This window comes from Drosophila eugracilis, unplaced genomic scaffold, assembly GCF_018153835.1.
Source record: "Drosophila eugracilis isolate 14026-0451.02 unplaced genomic scaffold, ASM1815383v1 contig_2088, whole genome shotgun sequence".
Lineage (NCBI taxonomy): Eukaryota > Metazoa > Arthropoda > Insecta > Diptera > Drosophilidae > Drosophila > Drosophila eugracilis.
Genome location: NW_024572964.1, coordinates 3,365,862 through 3,381,565, shown reverse-complemented (window position 1 = coordinate 3,381,565; position 15,704 = coordinate 3,365,862). Strand labels below are relative to the sequence as shown.

Genomic DNA, 15,704 nt, shown 5'->3' with positions numbered 1-15,704 from the left:
ATCATGACTGGAATTATGAAAAATTCAATTATTAATAGACAGCAGGCGGTGGAGAAGGAGGAGGAGTAGGAGGAGTATTACTTAAAAAATCACCTGAAAAAATGCAGCAGCGAAAATGTTTCTTGGACTTGGACCTTTTCTTTTTGGACTTTTGGGCTTTTCTGCCTTGATTATAATGCAGCGAAAAAACACATGTAACTTTCTAAAATGCAAATCGCACTGCAATGGAAAATCATGAGTGCTTTTCAATTTCAGAAGCAACTGAAATTAAACACGTGGGCGTTGGAATTAAAATGTGTTATCGGCCCTTCATTTTCTGCTACTGATCACTGAGTCGCGTGCACGCTGCGTATACGTGATGGAGCGATGGGCAATGGTCAGTGGTCAGTGGTCTGTGGGCGATGCAGGCCCACTTTCTAGCGGCAGTTAAATTAATTAAGTTTCCATCAAATGCCCGAGTTGACAGTTCACCTGACAGCGGCACGTCGCCGCCTGTCACTTAGTAGAGCATTCCGTGGAACGCGCTTAGAAATTTTCTAACAATATTTTTTGCCAAATCTCAAATCTGACCCACGACTACGCCCACTTCCATTTGACACTTCCTTTTGGCCAAAAATCCATTGATACTATTTATGATTTTTCGCAAACACTGCACGTTGCTCACCGTTATTCCACCCGAACCCGAACCCGAACCCAATCCCCATTGACCAAACACTCGCGCTGCGAGAATTTCAATTGATTATTTTAGTAATTTTTGTTTGTTTGTTTTTTGGCAACATATCGAGAACAGATCGTATCTGCATGATATATGGCCAACGGCCACACCCACCAGACATCCAGAGATCGACACCACCGCCCACATTAAGCGTAAACCAAAGTCTGAAATGCACTGGGAAAAGTGGTGGCTCTTCTTTAATACTTTCGAAATACACCTTTGGATTCTCACTTAGATGAGATTAAAGTTCTTGGAACTTTTACTATATAAACAAAAGATTGATTTCATTTTAAAAAAGGGCTCATATATTTAAGAAGTAGTTCTGAAAGCAATCCAATTTTCTTTCCGTGCAGAGGCGTAGTTTAGAAAGTGCTGAAAACTAAACTATTTCTGTTTCTCTGACGATCAATTATGTGGCACACGTTTGCAGACACCTTCGGTTCCAGTTCCAATCCAATCCAATCCGATCCGATCCCCATCCAATCCGAGGTGGAACTTGGACTTACATACTTGCTCCCACGCAATGGGCCAAGTCAATTGAATTTTTATGGCCAATTTCATTGATTTTAATTTTGCTAATGATAAGCATTTCTTTGCACGAAACTCCCACTTGATAACGAGCGTGTTGCGGCATGTCAATTTGGTTTTCCTCACGCTGCATTTTAATGGCCAGAGCTTTTCCTTCAATTAATTTAAACAAGGTCAATATCAAAACGTGTCACAATGCGTGTGAAGTTGATTAGGTGTAATTTGACTTTCTTTTCGTCCCCTGAACTTCATTACAACAAAGCCATTAAAAGTCTTCGTTTTTTCTCTTCAGACATTCATCCCAAGCTTGGCCAGACAATGCAGTCAGATTTATTAGCCATAAATTCGGCGCTCGACTTGTCAGACGTTTGTCAAACACAAATTTAATAGCTTATTACAAACATTTCGCGAGTAGCATTTGGCATTCCAAACGCGTTCTGCGCATGCGCAAATTGCTGAGGCCCACAGCGACACCCAAAAAAATTAATGGCCTCTCGAGACGCGACTATTTTGGGCGTACGTCTACCCTATTTGGTATTGCGGAGCAGTAGGTAGGACCCAGAATTGGGCCACGGAATTTAGAATCAATTGCACGGGCCAGCAGGTGAAACTTCTTTCGGAATTTCAGCGAGAATTGACCGCATTCTGATTGGGGGAACCCAATACGGGTGATCGTGCCATAAAATGGAAGCAGGAAATGACGGGGCAGTTTTGAAATGGAAATTTTCAGAATAAATAATAAATTCGAATTGGATAAGTTATGAAGTTATTTTGAGGGGGAAATCTGAGATAACCAATTTACGCATTTTCAATACGGGGTAACATCATCTTTTTTTGCCAAAATTTTACATTTTAAACAAACTCATAGTGGTATAGAATTCCACATTCGGACCATTATTGGCTTAGTTATAGTCTTAATACTGCCATGTTAAGGACAAAATCTAAGATAAAAAATATAAAATTTATTCCAATAAAAGTTTTTCATCAGGTTTGTTTTCTTTAATAAGCATCATATAACATAAGAATACAATAAATAATTTGGATAAATAACTTAGGTCTAGTTTGTTTCCTCGCTGCGAATGTATCCAAAACAGTTCTTCGATTTCTCATTAAAGGTAAATTTTAAAATGTAGTTTTATATTTAAGGCATTGCACTAAAGGGGCTAAGGGTTAAAACTAAAATTGGTTTACTGGCATTTCATTTCTTTCATTGTGCTAAAATTAATTTTGCTCTAGGACCTTAGGGATTATTTAATAATCAGCATCGTAGTACGAATGTAAATCAAATAAATACAATAAATAATGTCTCCATTGGAGGTCAAAGTTCAGGTGGTGTGGGGCATGTATTTTTTTTTCGAGGGGGGGTGTTGTAATCTATTGCCACTGGTTGTACTGATTACGATAGGCCAGATAATGGGGATCCAGAGTCTGGGATTGCTGCTGGGGCTGTCGCACCTGATAGCTGTCCGTAGAGGAGTCCACCTCCTCGACCGAGGGATCCGTCTGCAGGGATCTCTTCCAATAGCTGCCCGGCTCGCTCCAGTCCTCGCCATGATCCTCGTAATGGTGCTGATGGTGGGCATGTTCAACGTATACAACCTAGTTAGAAAATATGCAAAACGTGTGCCGTGAAGTGAGAAACACCAGAGGAAGTACCAAAGAGGCCCAAGAGTGTGTGAGTGGTTCTGTTTTTGTTTTTGTAATCGTTTTTTGTTTTTTTAACTGGGTGTATCTGAATGTGTCTGTCTGTCTGGCTGGCTGGCAGGATTCTTTCTTGCTTTTCGCCCGAAAACTCGTACTTACACAGTGTGAAGGGAAAATCTTTGGAAACGAACTCTAAGATCTGATTTGGATTTTGGGTCTTAAGGTGTATACTGTTATTAGTGAACACATTGATTGGGTTTATCTTTTCTTAATTATTATTTTTATTTTCTTTTAGAGTTGAACGTTCCGAAAACGTTTGTGAGCTGTCCAAAATTTTACCATATCTGAAACCAAAGAGGTCTGAATTTGTTAGCATACGGCACATTTTGGAGTCGTTAGGTGTTTTGGAACTCTGGTGTTTGAAGCTGGAAGAAGTTCTGGAGCTGGTCCCCGAAAACAGTTAGAGAAGTTAGAGCGCTCGGGTGTTTTTTGAAGGTAGCAACGCATTTTACAATCTTTATATACATCATGTGTGAGAGAGATAGAGAGTCGAGAGGCAGGGGCAGTTGGAAAGAGATTAGCGGGTGGTACACAGAAATATTGGTGATCATAAGGCTAGTTCTTGAAATTCAAAATATAAACCTTTAGGATATACATTTGTACCAGAAATGTAAGAAGTATTTTACAGTTTAGGTTTACATTTTGAAATATCATTAGTGTTTGTATTTTAATATAATTAAAATATATATATTTTTAAGACCTTATTCACTTTCAATATTCTGCGCCCAAATAAAAGTGAGAACTGCGCTTTTTTGTAACAAACCTTGGCCAATAAAAACTGTTGTTCACTTATGACTAGTGTAAGGACATTCTTATCAGAACTGAAAGAGTGCAGAAAATCCATTAAAGTCGGAAAACCCTTGGTCTATCAACCTGAACATGAAGTTCGTGTGTGTCGGTACAAAAACGGGTTTAATTCCCGGGAACAAACTCACAGGATCTGGGACCCAATCTTAACTTACCTTCGACGGCGGACTGCCGCGTTTCACATCGATCCAGAATCGGGCTATATTGATCAACAGGCCAATAAGGGCTATGGCAAAGAACTTGACCTGCAGATGGGCACCTAAGATCTTCAGTAGCAGTTCGATTTTGGCCTTCAGGAAGGTGCCAATCATTATGAACTTGGCAATTGCCTTCTTCTTCTTCTTCTTCTTGCCACGGGTCACTGTATATTTAATGGGTAATAAAAGACGATCAAATTCGTATGTATTAGTATCATTTTGCTCTTCTTGGGAAGCACTTACTTGGCTAAATGGAACAAAAAACGCAAATATTATGTAATTCTTCGCTTGGGAGGGTGGTGTTTGTTAGTATGAACTGCAGTGCGCGTTAAGTGCGGTAACGATAACGAAACGGCATTCAAAAAGCAAGCAAAAAGCAGGCAAAAAACTTACATTTTAAACTAGAAACTTATTAAATTATGAATATATATAAAGATAATATTTAAAATCAATAAATATTTTACCAAACATAACTAAACTTCTGAGATCTGTTTAAAAGCTTATAACTATATGAAACTATTATATTAAAGTATTTTTCCTATTTCAAATTTGGCGCTTTACTGAAGTTGTTAAGCAGCGCCATCTAGACAGCCAACCGAGTAAGCTAGGGTTTCCGCTTGTTGCGTACAGATGGCGCCACTCTGTCTTACAAGCTAAACCGGTAATTTCTTTACACCAACACCATTTCCTAACTTAAAGTCCAAGTTATAGACTTTCTTCGGTAGATTAGTTACTATCTTGTTGAAAATCATTAATCTTTGAGTATTTTTAAGACTCTGAAGAAATTATATCCACCGAAAGAACTCTATACTCGAAATAAAACTGGAAACTTAGACATAGAAGGCACTAAGTTGTGCTTGGAAAAACGGTGCGCAAAAGTCATGTAAAACCACACGCAGCAAACAACACACACCTCCGTTACTTCTACCATAATTAAGTGGGTTCCTGTGCTTGCGTTTTCCCCCGCCGACGCCCGAGAACACATCGTCCGCATCGGCCAGTTCGTCGAGCAGTCCCAGGCCCAGACTCAGGTCGCTCTGCTCGTGCTCCACCACGGCTGAACCCTGTTGACCCTTGCGCTTCCGCTTGCCCTTCATGCGGCGCTTCTGCTTCCGTTTCTTCATGGGCCTGGCCAGGGATTCGTTGTCATCATGACTTATCACCGTGGATGCACTTTCGTGTCCAGAGTCGACTTCATGGTGCTCTGGTGCCGCCTGGACAACCACCAAGGTGGCTGGTTGTGTCTCCTGACCTTGACCCTTCTTCTTGTTCTTCTTGCGCTTGCCGCCCTTTTTGTTCTTCTTGCGCTTGCCACCTCCCGGTTTTTTCAGTGCACCCGCAGCAGCTTCCTCGCCGTCCTGCAGTTCGATGAATTCCACACCTGGTTTAGAGGGAATAAAATTAATAATAAAAAATTAATTAGTATCTTTTAACACCTTGACTTAAATAAAATAACTACCTGTTGATGTGTTGTCTTCGCTGAAGACCGGATTTTTGACATCACCTTGTGGCTGGACCGCTGGGGGACCACTGAAGACGCTTGGAGTATTTTCCTTTTCGGTTTCACTTTCAGGTGCCGACACCGCCTCGTCTACATCCTCATCTTCGGTCTCGGCCTCGGGCTCTTTTTCCTGTTCCGCAGTGCTGTCGGAGTCATCCTCGTCGTCGTCCTCCTCCTCCTGGTCATCGTCGTCCTCGTCCTCCTCCTCATTGTTGCCATCCGTATCCTCATCATCTGCATGCTCCTCCTCAGCCGCATTGCTGGCATCGTCGGCGGCATCCGCTTCATCTTCATCTTCGACGCTATTTCCACTCTGGTCGGTTTCACTATCATCATCCGCCGCTTTCGGTGTCTGCAGATACTCGTATTCGCGGCCAAGGAAGCTGCAGGTGGTGGTGGCGCATAAAAAACAGGAAGAAATGAAAAGTTTGGCGAAAATTCAACTCGTTTATCCACACTCACCCGTCCATAGACTCGGCCAGGTATTTCTTCATGTAATTCGTGCCGATTTCAATTTTCTTTAGTATCGTCGATGGCTTCTCTTTCACGGGCAACTCGGAGGTGCTGTACCCTCTCCTCTCGATCGTGGCATTCATCTGCCGATCGGCCTCGACTGTCCCAAAAAAACACAAAAATAAGTGGATATAAATTTGAGAAGGAAAAGAAAATGTTTTCGATTTTAATTGCTTTTTCATGTAAATTCCTAGCACGTAGCTTGTGCTTTTTTCAAGGTGTTGCGTGTACAATTTCCCACTAACTCCCCTTAAGTCATTGATTATCGTGTTTAGTGATCACTAAACCTTGGGGGTTTCTTAGATTTTCTTTAGATGCTCACCCACGTATAGCTGTTTGAACTTCAAGTTAGGCTTTGAGGTCGGTGAAAATGCTAGCTTCTATTTGCTGGGAGTTTCTGTTGCTAATATGTGTGAGAAATATTTTCAATTTCCTACTGAAAAATCGTGTTTGATGTTATGCATTTTCTGGCAACAACATTTCGTGGGAAAACTACAAAAATTTTCTATTCTACTTAACTAGTTTATAGAATAAAATTGAATTTTACAACATCTTTGGTTGTCTGTTCTACTTACCCTTCAGTTTCTGCCATTGGACATTAAGTTCTCCATCCCAGGCATCCAGTATCCTTCCAGATTGCTGTCGAGCACAAGTCCAGGGCTCCGCTCGAATGGGACACAAGGCCAAGTCCAGATACGGTGATACCTCTGCAACGAAGACACAGACCATGAAGATCAGGGCAAATATGAAGCGAAACTGGTCAAATATTTGATGTAAAACTGCCAACGAATTGGGCAAACTAGCGATTGACAGCTCGACTGACTTTCGTCTGGCCAAGCTCAGTGGGGATTTGTGGTCTGATTTGGCTAAGATGTCTAAAATGGTCATGGCTCTAACTTGGCGATTTCCAGCCACTGCAAATATTTGAGTGAAAGTATGTGTGTGACCATTCGACGGCCAGTACCACTGGGCAATCATTTCAACACCTTGTGTGGTTTTTCTGGCCCGCTGATGCTGCTGACCACAGTCCACCTCAGATGTGTGGTGCGTGCAGATGAATGTTATACCTCCCCCTACCCCCCTTTGGTTAACCAATAACCCAATACACAATGGCCAAGTTGTTCGCGGCGCGAGCCATGTTTTAGTTAACATCAAAGATTGCCATCAATCAGCGATGGAGTGAAAATGCTCAGCGATTGCCGTCAATTAAAATTATTGCTGCCCGTCCATCTTAATCGCATCTTAATTCGAGCCCATTTAATTGGGAATACATTAATTTGTCGCGGTGACAAGGACCCCATTGAAATCTTAAAAGCTTTTACTTAAAATAGAAAACTATTAGACAAGTTGCTAGATTTTAACTTCAAGTGTTTAATTTACATAGACTAGCGCCAAAATAGTTTTCGGCTCTCAGGCATTCATGATTTTCCTCTCCCTAATGACACACAGTTTCCATATTTTTGGAAAATTGAGCAATTATTTTCACTACTTAAGTTCATTTGTATTTGCCTGGGCCTTTTGTTGATTTAATTGCCGTGTTGCAACATGAAATGAGTCGTGATAAGTGAAAATTTAATGTCGCTTCGTGTGGGTTTTCTCATGTCTAATGTTGTTGTCTCTTTGTCACAATTTATTTGGCTCATTTCACTTTCAATGACACCCGACACACCGCGTACTTTGACCTAAGGCTTCGCTAATATTTCCCAAATTCAATGCCAAGTGAAAGCCGCGGGGATGCCAAGTCCCAAAGTCGCAGCCTGTGAGAAATTGTTTACCTGCAACTCGTGGTGACATCCCATAGATAACATCCTGCTAAATTCGACCCACGCCACAAGACAACTGGGAAAACAACAGGGAAAACCTGTGCCAGAATGCGCCGACTAAGGGAGCAAGGAGTGCCAGGCGGGAAATCGAAGACTCTTGGGAAGTTCAAAGAAAGCCACTTCGTGATGCACTCGAAGGAATGTTTTTAAGGTTTCTGATTTGAAAACTTTAGTTTATCCTTCATATGATATGAATATAATTTACTTTTGAGGATCTATAATGCAAAAGTTAAACAAAATCTATACAAGGAGAGATTTTTAGTGATAGCCCATTTCTTCAAGTGTACTCCCCGGCGAGCTTCTTCGATATTTGGCGGCTGTCTTCTTTGGCCGACAAATGTGGCACATTATTTTGTGCATCTTGGGAGCTGCTTAGTAGCCATTCTGGCCAAGACTATCTGCCATTTGGCATTTGGTCCGTTGATTTCGCCTTTGCCGCTGGTCTTTTCACTTTTCTTCACAGATTCGTTGGCAGGGCGTATGGTAATGCCGATTTCAATGGCCAAGGCAATGCAAATGCCAATAATGCCACCCTGTCCCAGCTAATTTCCAATATCAAAATGAACTTTCACTGCAGTTGAAGTTTATGCGTGGCTTACTTATAGTATAATAACAAAATACTAGGCTTTGACTTGGCGATGGGTGACGCATTAACCATGGTAAGACCAAACTCCAGCTGGCAAACTGTAAAATGCTGCTGGACTGCTGGGCATGTGGGCCAACTTGCCGGCCATTTGGCTAATTCACTTCGCCTGAGGAGCGGCCATAACAGTAGCTCGTAAAATATTAGCATAATCACTGGAAATTCTGAGTTATTTTGTTTGGCCAGATTAAGTTGTAAACATGAAATGTTGCAACGGTGCAACGTGTGCGGCATTCGAAAGTGAAATTGAGTGATTAGTGGCATGTTGTCTATCTAAAGTAGACGTTTTTCTTTAAACTTTAAGACAGAAAATAGTCTTTACCTTTTTTCCATGAAAATATTAAATAAAATGCCTTTAAAAGTGAAGGTTTAGTGGGTAGAAGTCTAGTGCCCTTGGAAATGATTAAAAGATTCCAAAACTTTTCACTATCCAACTTCAAGAAGTAACAGAATTAACCTCTAGACATGTAAATTGTTTCCTTAAAATTACTAAGATTAATCAGATTACCCCCAGAAAAACATTTAAAAAGTCATTAACTTATATTTCGAACTATGCTCTAGAAAACTTAAAGTCATATAATTGATTCTTTTTATTTGAGATACAGCCAAGCCAGACATAGCTGAATTAAATACAATGATCTAGTGGTTTCGGCATTTAAATCATCTCAGACTTCATTACAAAAGAATTTTATGGCCATTATAGAAATCGGACGGAACAATATGGCACTCTTAACCGTTAGCGTGCGACCCACCAGCCATGTGGACTGTTGTACTGATGGACTTATGGACATGTGAGCCTCAGCTCTGCCGAGCTTGAAACTTTAATAAACTTTCACTGGTTTCGATCTGGCGCAGAATTTGAATTGAAGACACCGCCAACGACTGCGCTGAAGACGAAGTCAACCGCAGAGTTAAATACAAGCTCGAAACCCAAACAAGACATGGCCGGCAGCTACAGCTCGAACGACAACCCCGCACATGTTGTATATTGATTAGAGCTCCACTTTGGCTAGGCAAATCGATGGGTGCACTGAGAACAAAAAAGAGAACTACTATCTAACAAAGCATAGGCAAATATTCATTTAGAAGAATCTTATTTGGCTACTAACAAGATCATAAAAAAGCTTAAAGAATATCTTCTATCCAAAAGAGTTCATAAAATATGAAGATGATTCACCTAAGCGAACTTTGGGTACTCGATTGATATAAACTATGAATTGCCTTCTTAGATTCACAAATTTCTCTAAGAAATATAAGTTCAAGTCTTTCTAATCATGGTGTAGAGTAATATCAGCTGGATACTCTACAAGATCAGGTTTTCTTTCTTTAATATTAAGTGCGAAGTTTCCGCTGGCCAATCGTGGAAGTATTTCCACATTTTTCCCTGTGTGGCCTTCGAGTGCAACTGAAATAGTAATCCAAATCCCGCTCAATGCCTACGCAGAAACCTAGTGGCGACTCAAACTTGACAGATGGAGACGCAGTTACAGCTTCATGCGGCTCCAGTTTGGCCATCTTTTCAGCCACATTTCGCAGCCAAACTGGGCAAGATGCCGATGCCAGAAAAGCGGCAATTAAAAAATGAAATTAGATTTCATTCCAGTGAAGCAGCAGCAGCACTTTTCATTTTTCTGCGCTTCGACCAAAAATGTCACCAATGTCGCTCCGTTTAGGAGTGATTTCTGTTGTTGTTGTTTGTTAAGTTTTAGCCATGGTTTCCAGTGGCATTGTTTGGTTGCCTTTTGGCCAGACCCGTTCGGACCGGGCTTATTTAAATAGTAGGTGACTCGTCTCGGACACTCTCACATATACAAATATGACGGTTATAACCCAATTACAAGCGTTTCTCAAGTTTTTCTGTTGTGTTTTTCTTCGCCTCGCTTGGCTTTTGGTGTCGGCGCAATTTGTACACACTCCCCGGTATGGAGACCCAGGTATTCGCCCCTCCTGCTCCATATGATTTGTTACCTTTTGGGTTTGGGCTCAACACCAGGCCGGTGTAGTCACCAACTGAATCCGACTGTATCGCGACTAAGACATCAACTTGTTTGGATGCCTGTTTATCCATTCTTATTGTTTGCGCAGCCGTTGTTATTGCTCAGTCTACATGGGTGGCTCTTAGGTAGGCGGGCTTGGTTAATATGCCACTAGCTTGGCTTGGGATGTTTCTTAAAGACCTTCTGGGTGATTTTCCAAGAGCAAAAATCAAACCTTCACTTAACTTGTGGTGTTTATATCCGTTTTTTAATCTTATTTTAATCCTTTACACTAGAATATCAATCCTATTTTAAGGTTGCTCTCTTCTACTACGAAGCAAAGTCACAACCTAAGAATATTAGTACTGATTTCCAAGCATAAATTGTAAGATATTTCCTTTAAGCTTACTAGATATTTAAGTTAAACACTGTTCACATACAGGAAAACCTCTCTTAATTCACTCTTCATCTAGAATTTCCCCATGTAAACATTTCCAAGATCTGTTTGGCTGATACTACTAATTAGATGCCCCCACCCACTCCATAATTTCCCCCACGTAACCTTACTAATTAAATTAACATACTCATATCTCCCTACAAGTGTATTTGATAGTCGCTTAATCAGCGAGCAAAACGTTAATTCATGTTTCGCTGTTAGTTCTTTAATGACTCGACATTCGTACTCATATCGTAACACCCAACCTGCCGCCCTTCTTTCAGTTCTGGTTTAGTCGGTTGTGACCCATATTACATGCTCAGAAGCAGATCGAGACGCCAAGTGCCCTAAACGATAACGAGGTGTACTCTATGTCTTTCTGGTAATGCCTTCTTGCACTTGTTGCCGGGCCGCTTGCTAATTGTTCGCCGTGCACTTGAAGCGTTCTTTTAGCCGGCGGCTAAAACAACAAAAAAAAAAGGGGGAAAACAGCAGCGGCCAAGTAAAAATGTCGTACGCTCCATAACGTAACAGAACCAAATTGGCAAGAACCGACTCGCATGCAAGCTACTTTGTTATGCTGCATTGCCCATGGAAGTCACCAAAGGCTGCACTTGGAAAAAAACTAACAACAGCTAATTAAATATCCCGATTTTACCTTATTTTATATTTCTAGAAGGTGTTTTTAGTCATTTAGACAGTACATAAATACCAAAAATAAGAAGGTGAAATAAAACTGAAAGAGCTAAGACTTTTCCTGAATGAAGCCAAGTGTGGGCCGTCTAACATTATTGCCTGTCAGCGATGGCAGCTGCGACGCCTCTGACGGATTTGTGGCCACTCAAGTGGCTCATAAATCTCTTCAGATTCTTTGGTAGTGGCACTGCCAGTGGCTGTGGCAGTGACAGTAGCGACTTTCGTTTGGCGGCTGCCCGATTATATAATTGCCGAACACAGAAATCGCCACTCTCACAGTTAGCTTAATGAACTGAAATTTCACTGCAATAAAAGTATTTTTCTTAAGGCTTTTGTTTATGTTTTGGTTTCTTTTGTCCGCCTGGTCACTACTCGTCATATTACAAAAATAAAAACCAAAAAAAAATATATATAAAAATATAGAGAGAAATTTTGGGAGCTGGAAGAGCGTCTCAACACATTTGATTGGAGAGCTGTCTCTTACCATTTAATCGTCGGCCAACAGGTGCTGGTGTTAAGGCCTGGTGATCCGAGTAGCGGGCTGGCAGACTCCAGGCACTGGCCAGGGAAATCTGCGATGGCAGGAGCAGACAGACCAGGCCTGCTATAATAGTTGGCTGCCAGTCCATGTCGATGGTTAAGGCACCGCTCTTCGTAATCTTTGATTCGGATGATATATATAATATATACACACTAGCACCGTTAGATAAAATCAGAAGTCTCGAGAAACCAAAGTCAACACACTTGATTTATATACACTTATCGGCACGCACAAGAACAACGGCGCTTTGTTCCATTTTCAAATTCTTTTCCAAAAAACCCGAATCGAAAACCCGCACGAATATATATGTTATGGTATGTAGATGCACTGGCTCCTCGGCGATCTGCTCACGACCAAGTTCAAGGTAAGATTAAGCCATGACGCGCATACGTAAGAAGTTTTATACCGAAACGCGACTTAAGAGAGTGCCATTGTGAAAGCGCTCATGGCGCGGCTCTTTGGAAAGTTGGCAGCCAAGGTGACCAAAAGAGAGCCCGCTGCTTGGTGGTTACTTGGTAGCAAGGTAGCTTGGCTATTGACTTGTCGGCCGGTGTGGATTTTAGCAAATGTGCGGCATGCACTGAACAAACGGATCAATTAAGCTGTCCGCTATGCGCATTTCGAGTGTCACACTGTAAGCGATATGGGGAATTCTCGCGGGGATTCGGGTCACATGTGAACCAACGAACTCTGACTTGACCTACGCAGGGAGCTATTCGCTGGGTATTGTGAAAAGAGTCGCATCTCTACCTAAACAAAAGCCGCTATGGGTTTTCAGTTTAGATCTAAGAAAGAAGAGACCTTTAATTTAGCTTTTGTTTCGTTTGTTTGGATGTCTTTATATTGGTTTATTTTATAATAAATCCACTAGCTAGCCTATTTAAATCCAATTAATTGAATAGCTCAGATGAATGTAAAATAATCCGATTGTTTTTATATCTAACAGATAGCTCATACTAAGCCAACAAGATTCAAAAGAGAGTAATAATCCCTCTTACTAAGCCAAGCCAAAGCCAGCTAACTGGCTAACTGAAGTCCTATTAAATCAAAACCTTCTCCTCATTTAGAAGAGGACTGAATAATCTGCATCTATCCTAAATGAATGCCATGAGTAACCCACGAGCTGAACTCCTCTTTCCACATAAACTCCCAGATATCAATGGAAAGTCATTCGTGAGATGCTAATCCTGTGGCGAAATGCTTGTATGGCAGATGCAAATCCTGTACAGGGTCACAGAGGTGGTTTCTTCAATGGAAATCTTACTCCCAACGGCGATGAGATTTCCACCCACATAGGCTAGCATAAACCAATAACCAAATGGATATTTAACACTTTTACTTTTTCCCTAACGAAATTCATTAGCACCTTGACAAGTATTGCATCAACGATTTGTTAAGCAAACTGACCAAGTTTAGGCCACTTGAGAGACAGAGTTGCATCATTGATAAATTCTGGCTGTGAAAAGATACATTTTTCACTTGTCAAGCAAATGAAAAATGAAAGTTTTTCTCCTTAGTTTACTCAGGTCGGGCCCATAATTGATTTTGACAATTCGCAAAATAATGCTATTTGTGTGTAAGGGCTGGGCCTTCGTCACAAAACTGATCTTGTAGAGAGTAAATATCAGAGGGCTGTTTCCCCAAAACATTGACACGCACGAAAAGAAAGTTTGCACAATCCATTGATATCGTCAGATTGAAGTTTGGAACGAGGTGTGACCGAATCGAGTCCCCAATCCCATTTGGTCAACGCACTCGTACACTGCTCGAATTTCTGATTAGCCCCCCTGCATTACGAAATTATCCATTGGTATGAGGGAATCTCACATATGTCGTATATCAATTTCACTTTCAGCCGGACAGGCGACAGGCAATTAAGGAGACATAGGGCTGCCAAAGATGTCGCCAAGGTAGTTGGTATCCCACTGGCGGTTTGTTATCTTAGCCATACTCATACCCATACCCATACCCGTTCCCAGGCCATGTCCAATTATCATGTTAGAAAGAGAGTGAGAGCAGCCAGATCCGCTGACAGCCCGTCTTCGATCCCCCAACTCCTGGCTTGGGCTACTACATCGAACGAAATACTTAATAATAATTTCTTTTCCATTTTTTTAAGAGCAACTAAAACCCAATATCCATTTCTATTAACAAAATGAGATATTTAGTAAATCATCATATGTTAACTTAGTTGTTTAGCTAAATAGTACTGGTAGTGGCTACTAGTAATAGACTTTCCCTAAATCTCTAATTTATGCAAACATTTATTTAATTTCTTAAATTTGCATTGCTACTGAATTTATTTTAGCAGAGCCATCCTATAAATTGTACAGCTATAAAATCGTTTTAAAAATATAAGTTAATGATAACAGGATACCAGTTTTTATAAAAATCATTTTGATTTACCAAAAATTCAAACTATTTACAACTGAATTCATGTGATATTTTTTCTTCGTGCACCTCCGGCTGCCCAGTGTCTTGGCTGTCAGTTAGACGCAATTATCCACATTTTATATATAGTAGAGACAAAGATGCTGGCTCTGGTGGATCTGTCGATGCTCATGATTTGTCGCTTCCAAGCCTCCGAGCCACCAAATGCAGTGGACAGAAAAAACCTTTGGAGTATTTCAATAATCGCCAGTGGCCTGCTGCTGTGCGTTAGAAAGCCGTCGACCAGAGAAATTCAATGTGCATTTTCATTTATTTGTACTGCGTACTCGTCTACCTATTATATTTTGCTCTTACTGCTGGTTTGGCCTTATCAATAGTTGGTTTCAGTAGTTAGTAGCAGCGCCATTTTGTTTTTGGCACGGCTAACTAATTAATTGTAACGCTCGACTAAGGCCGTCGTCTGCCGACAAAGAAGACATCACCGCGTACTCGGCCCGACTCGTCACTCAAGTCGAACGTCACCGGCCCACACTTATGACGGCTGGCTAATGGCTGGCACAGCCGCATCTTGGCCAGGTCCACTATGTCCTCCTATAAATCAGTCAACGAGCAAGATTCCATAACTCTAGCCACCTGACCAGCTTTGGCTATCCCATCGTCATGGAGCAGGGGTATCGGTCTGGGGCTGGTCATTACATGCTCGTCCGACTGTCGTCTGAACGTCTCTAATTGCCTCAGATAAATATTTATCGAGCACCTCGCCTTTGGCCAAATCTTGTTCGGTTTTAATGTGCGGCGCCGGTCGCTGGTAAACTGCTTAATTGCCCGCCAATTGCTTCTGGCTTCACTTTCTATGGGGGCTAATTAACAGGTCCTTGCTAATATTTAATATTCATCATACCACCTGTCAAGCGTGTTGTGCTTTTCGGTGCTTTTCAATGCCATCAAATCGAAAGACTTAGGGCACGAACTTGATAGTAGGAGGTGGTAATTTATGTTGCCTACTTTTCGGCTGAGTTGAATTAATGCGCCTTGCTTTTGGGGCTTAAGCTTTAGCAAAGACTTAAACCAACTATCATTTAAGAAAGTATCAAAAAAGCAACAAATTTCAGATAATCTGGTAACGGTAGGGAGTTTGATCGTGTTGCTTGATTTTAAGGTCTTTTCATATCTACAAAGGTGACCTAGTGCTGAACTAGAAGGTTGGCAGTCAAGCTAATGCTATTTCTTCTA

At 41.3% G+C, this 15,704-nt stretch overlaps 1 protein-coding gene across 1 annotated transcript; it reads right to left on the bottom strand.

Moving 5' to 3' along the window:
• Positions 1 to 2,492: 2,492 nt before the first annotated feature.
• LOC108108150 lies at positions 2,493 to 12,443 on the bottom strand. Its single transcript, XM_017216080.2, has 7 exons — positions 12,024 to 12,443; positions 6,541 to 6,672; positions 5,915 to 6,065; positions 5,411 to 5,835; positions 4,865 to 5,332; positions 3,910 to 4,115; positions 2,493 to 2,842 (listed from the first exon to the last, which is right to left on the bottom strand). The coding sequence occupies exons 1-7, from the start codon at positions 12,166 to 12,168 to the stop codon at positions 2,618 to 2,620; spliced, it is 1,752 nt and encodes a 583-aa protein (XP_017071569.1). The 5' UTR covers positions 12,169 to 12,443; the 3' UTR covers positions 2,493 to 2,617.
• Between the last annotated feature and the right edge of the window lie 3,261 nt (positions 12,444 to 15,704).

Bases quoted from the DNA above. Each gene is read 5' to 3' on its own strand.
- LOC108108150 (XM_017216080.2), bottom strand. From the start codon at position 12,168: ATGGACTGGCAGCCAACTATTATAGCAGGCCTGGTCTGTCTGCTCCTG. The intron at 6,066-6,540 runs GTAAGTAGAACA...TTTTTGGGACAG, and splicing joins CCAATGGCAGAAACTGAAGG to TCGAGGCCGATCGGCAGATG. The intron at 5,836-5,914 runs GTGAGTGTGGAT...CACCACCTGCAG, and splicing joins CTGGCCGAGTCTATGGACGG to CTTCCTTGGCCGCGAATACG.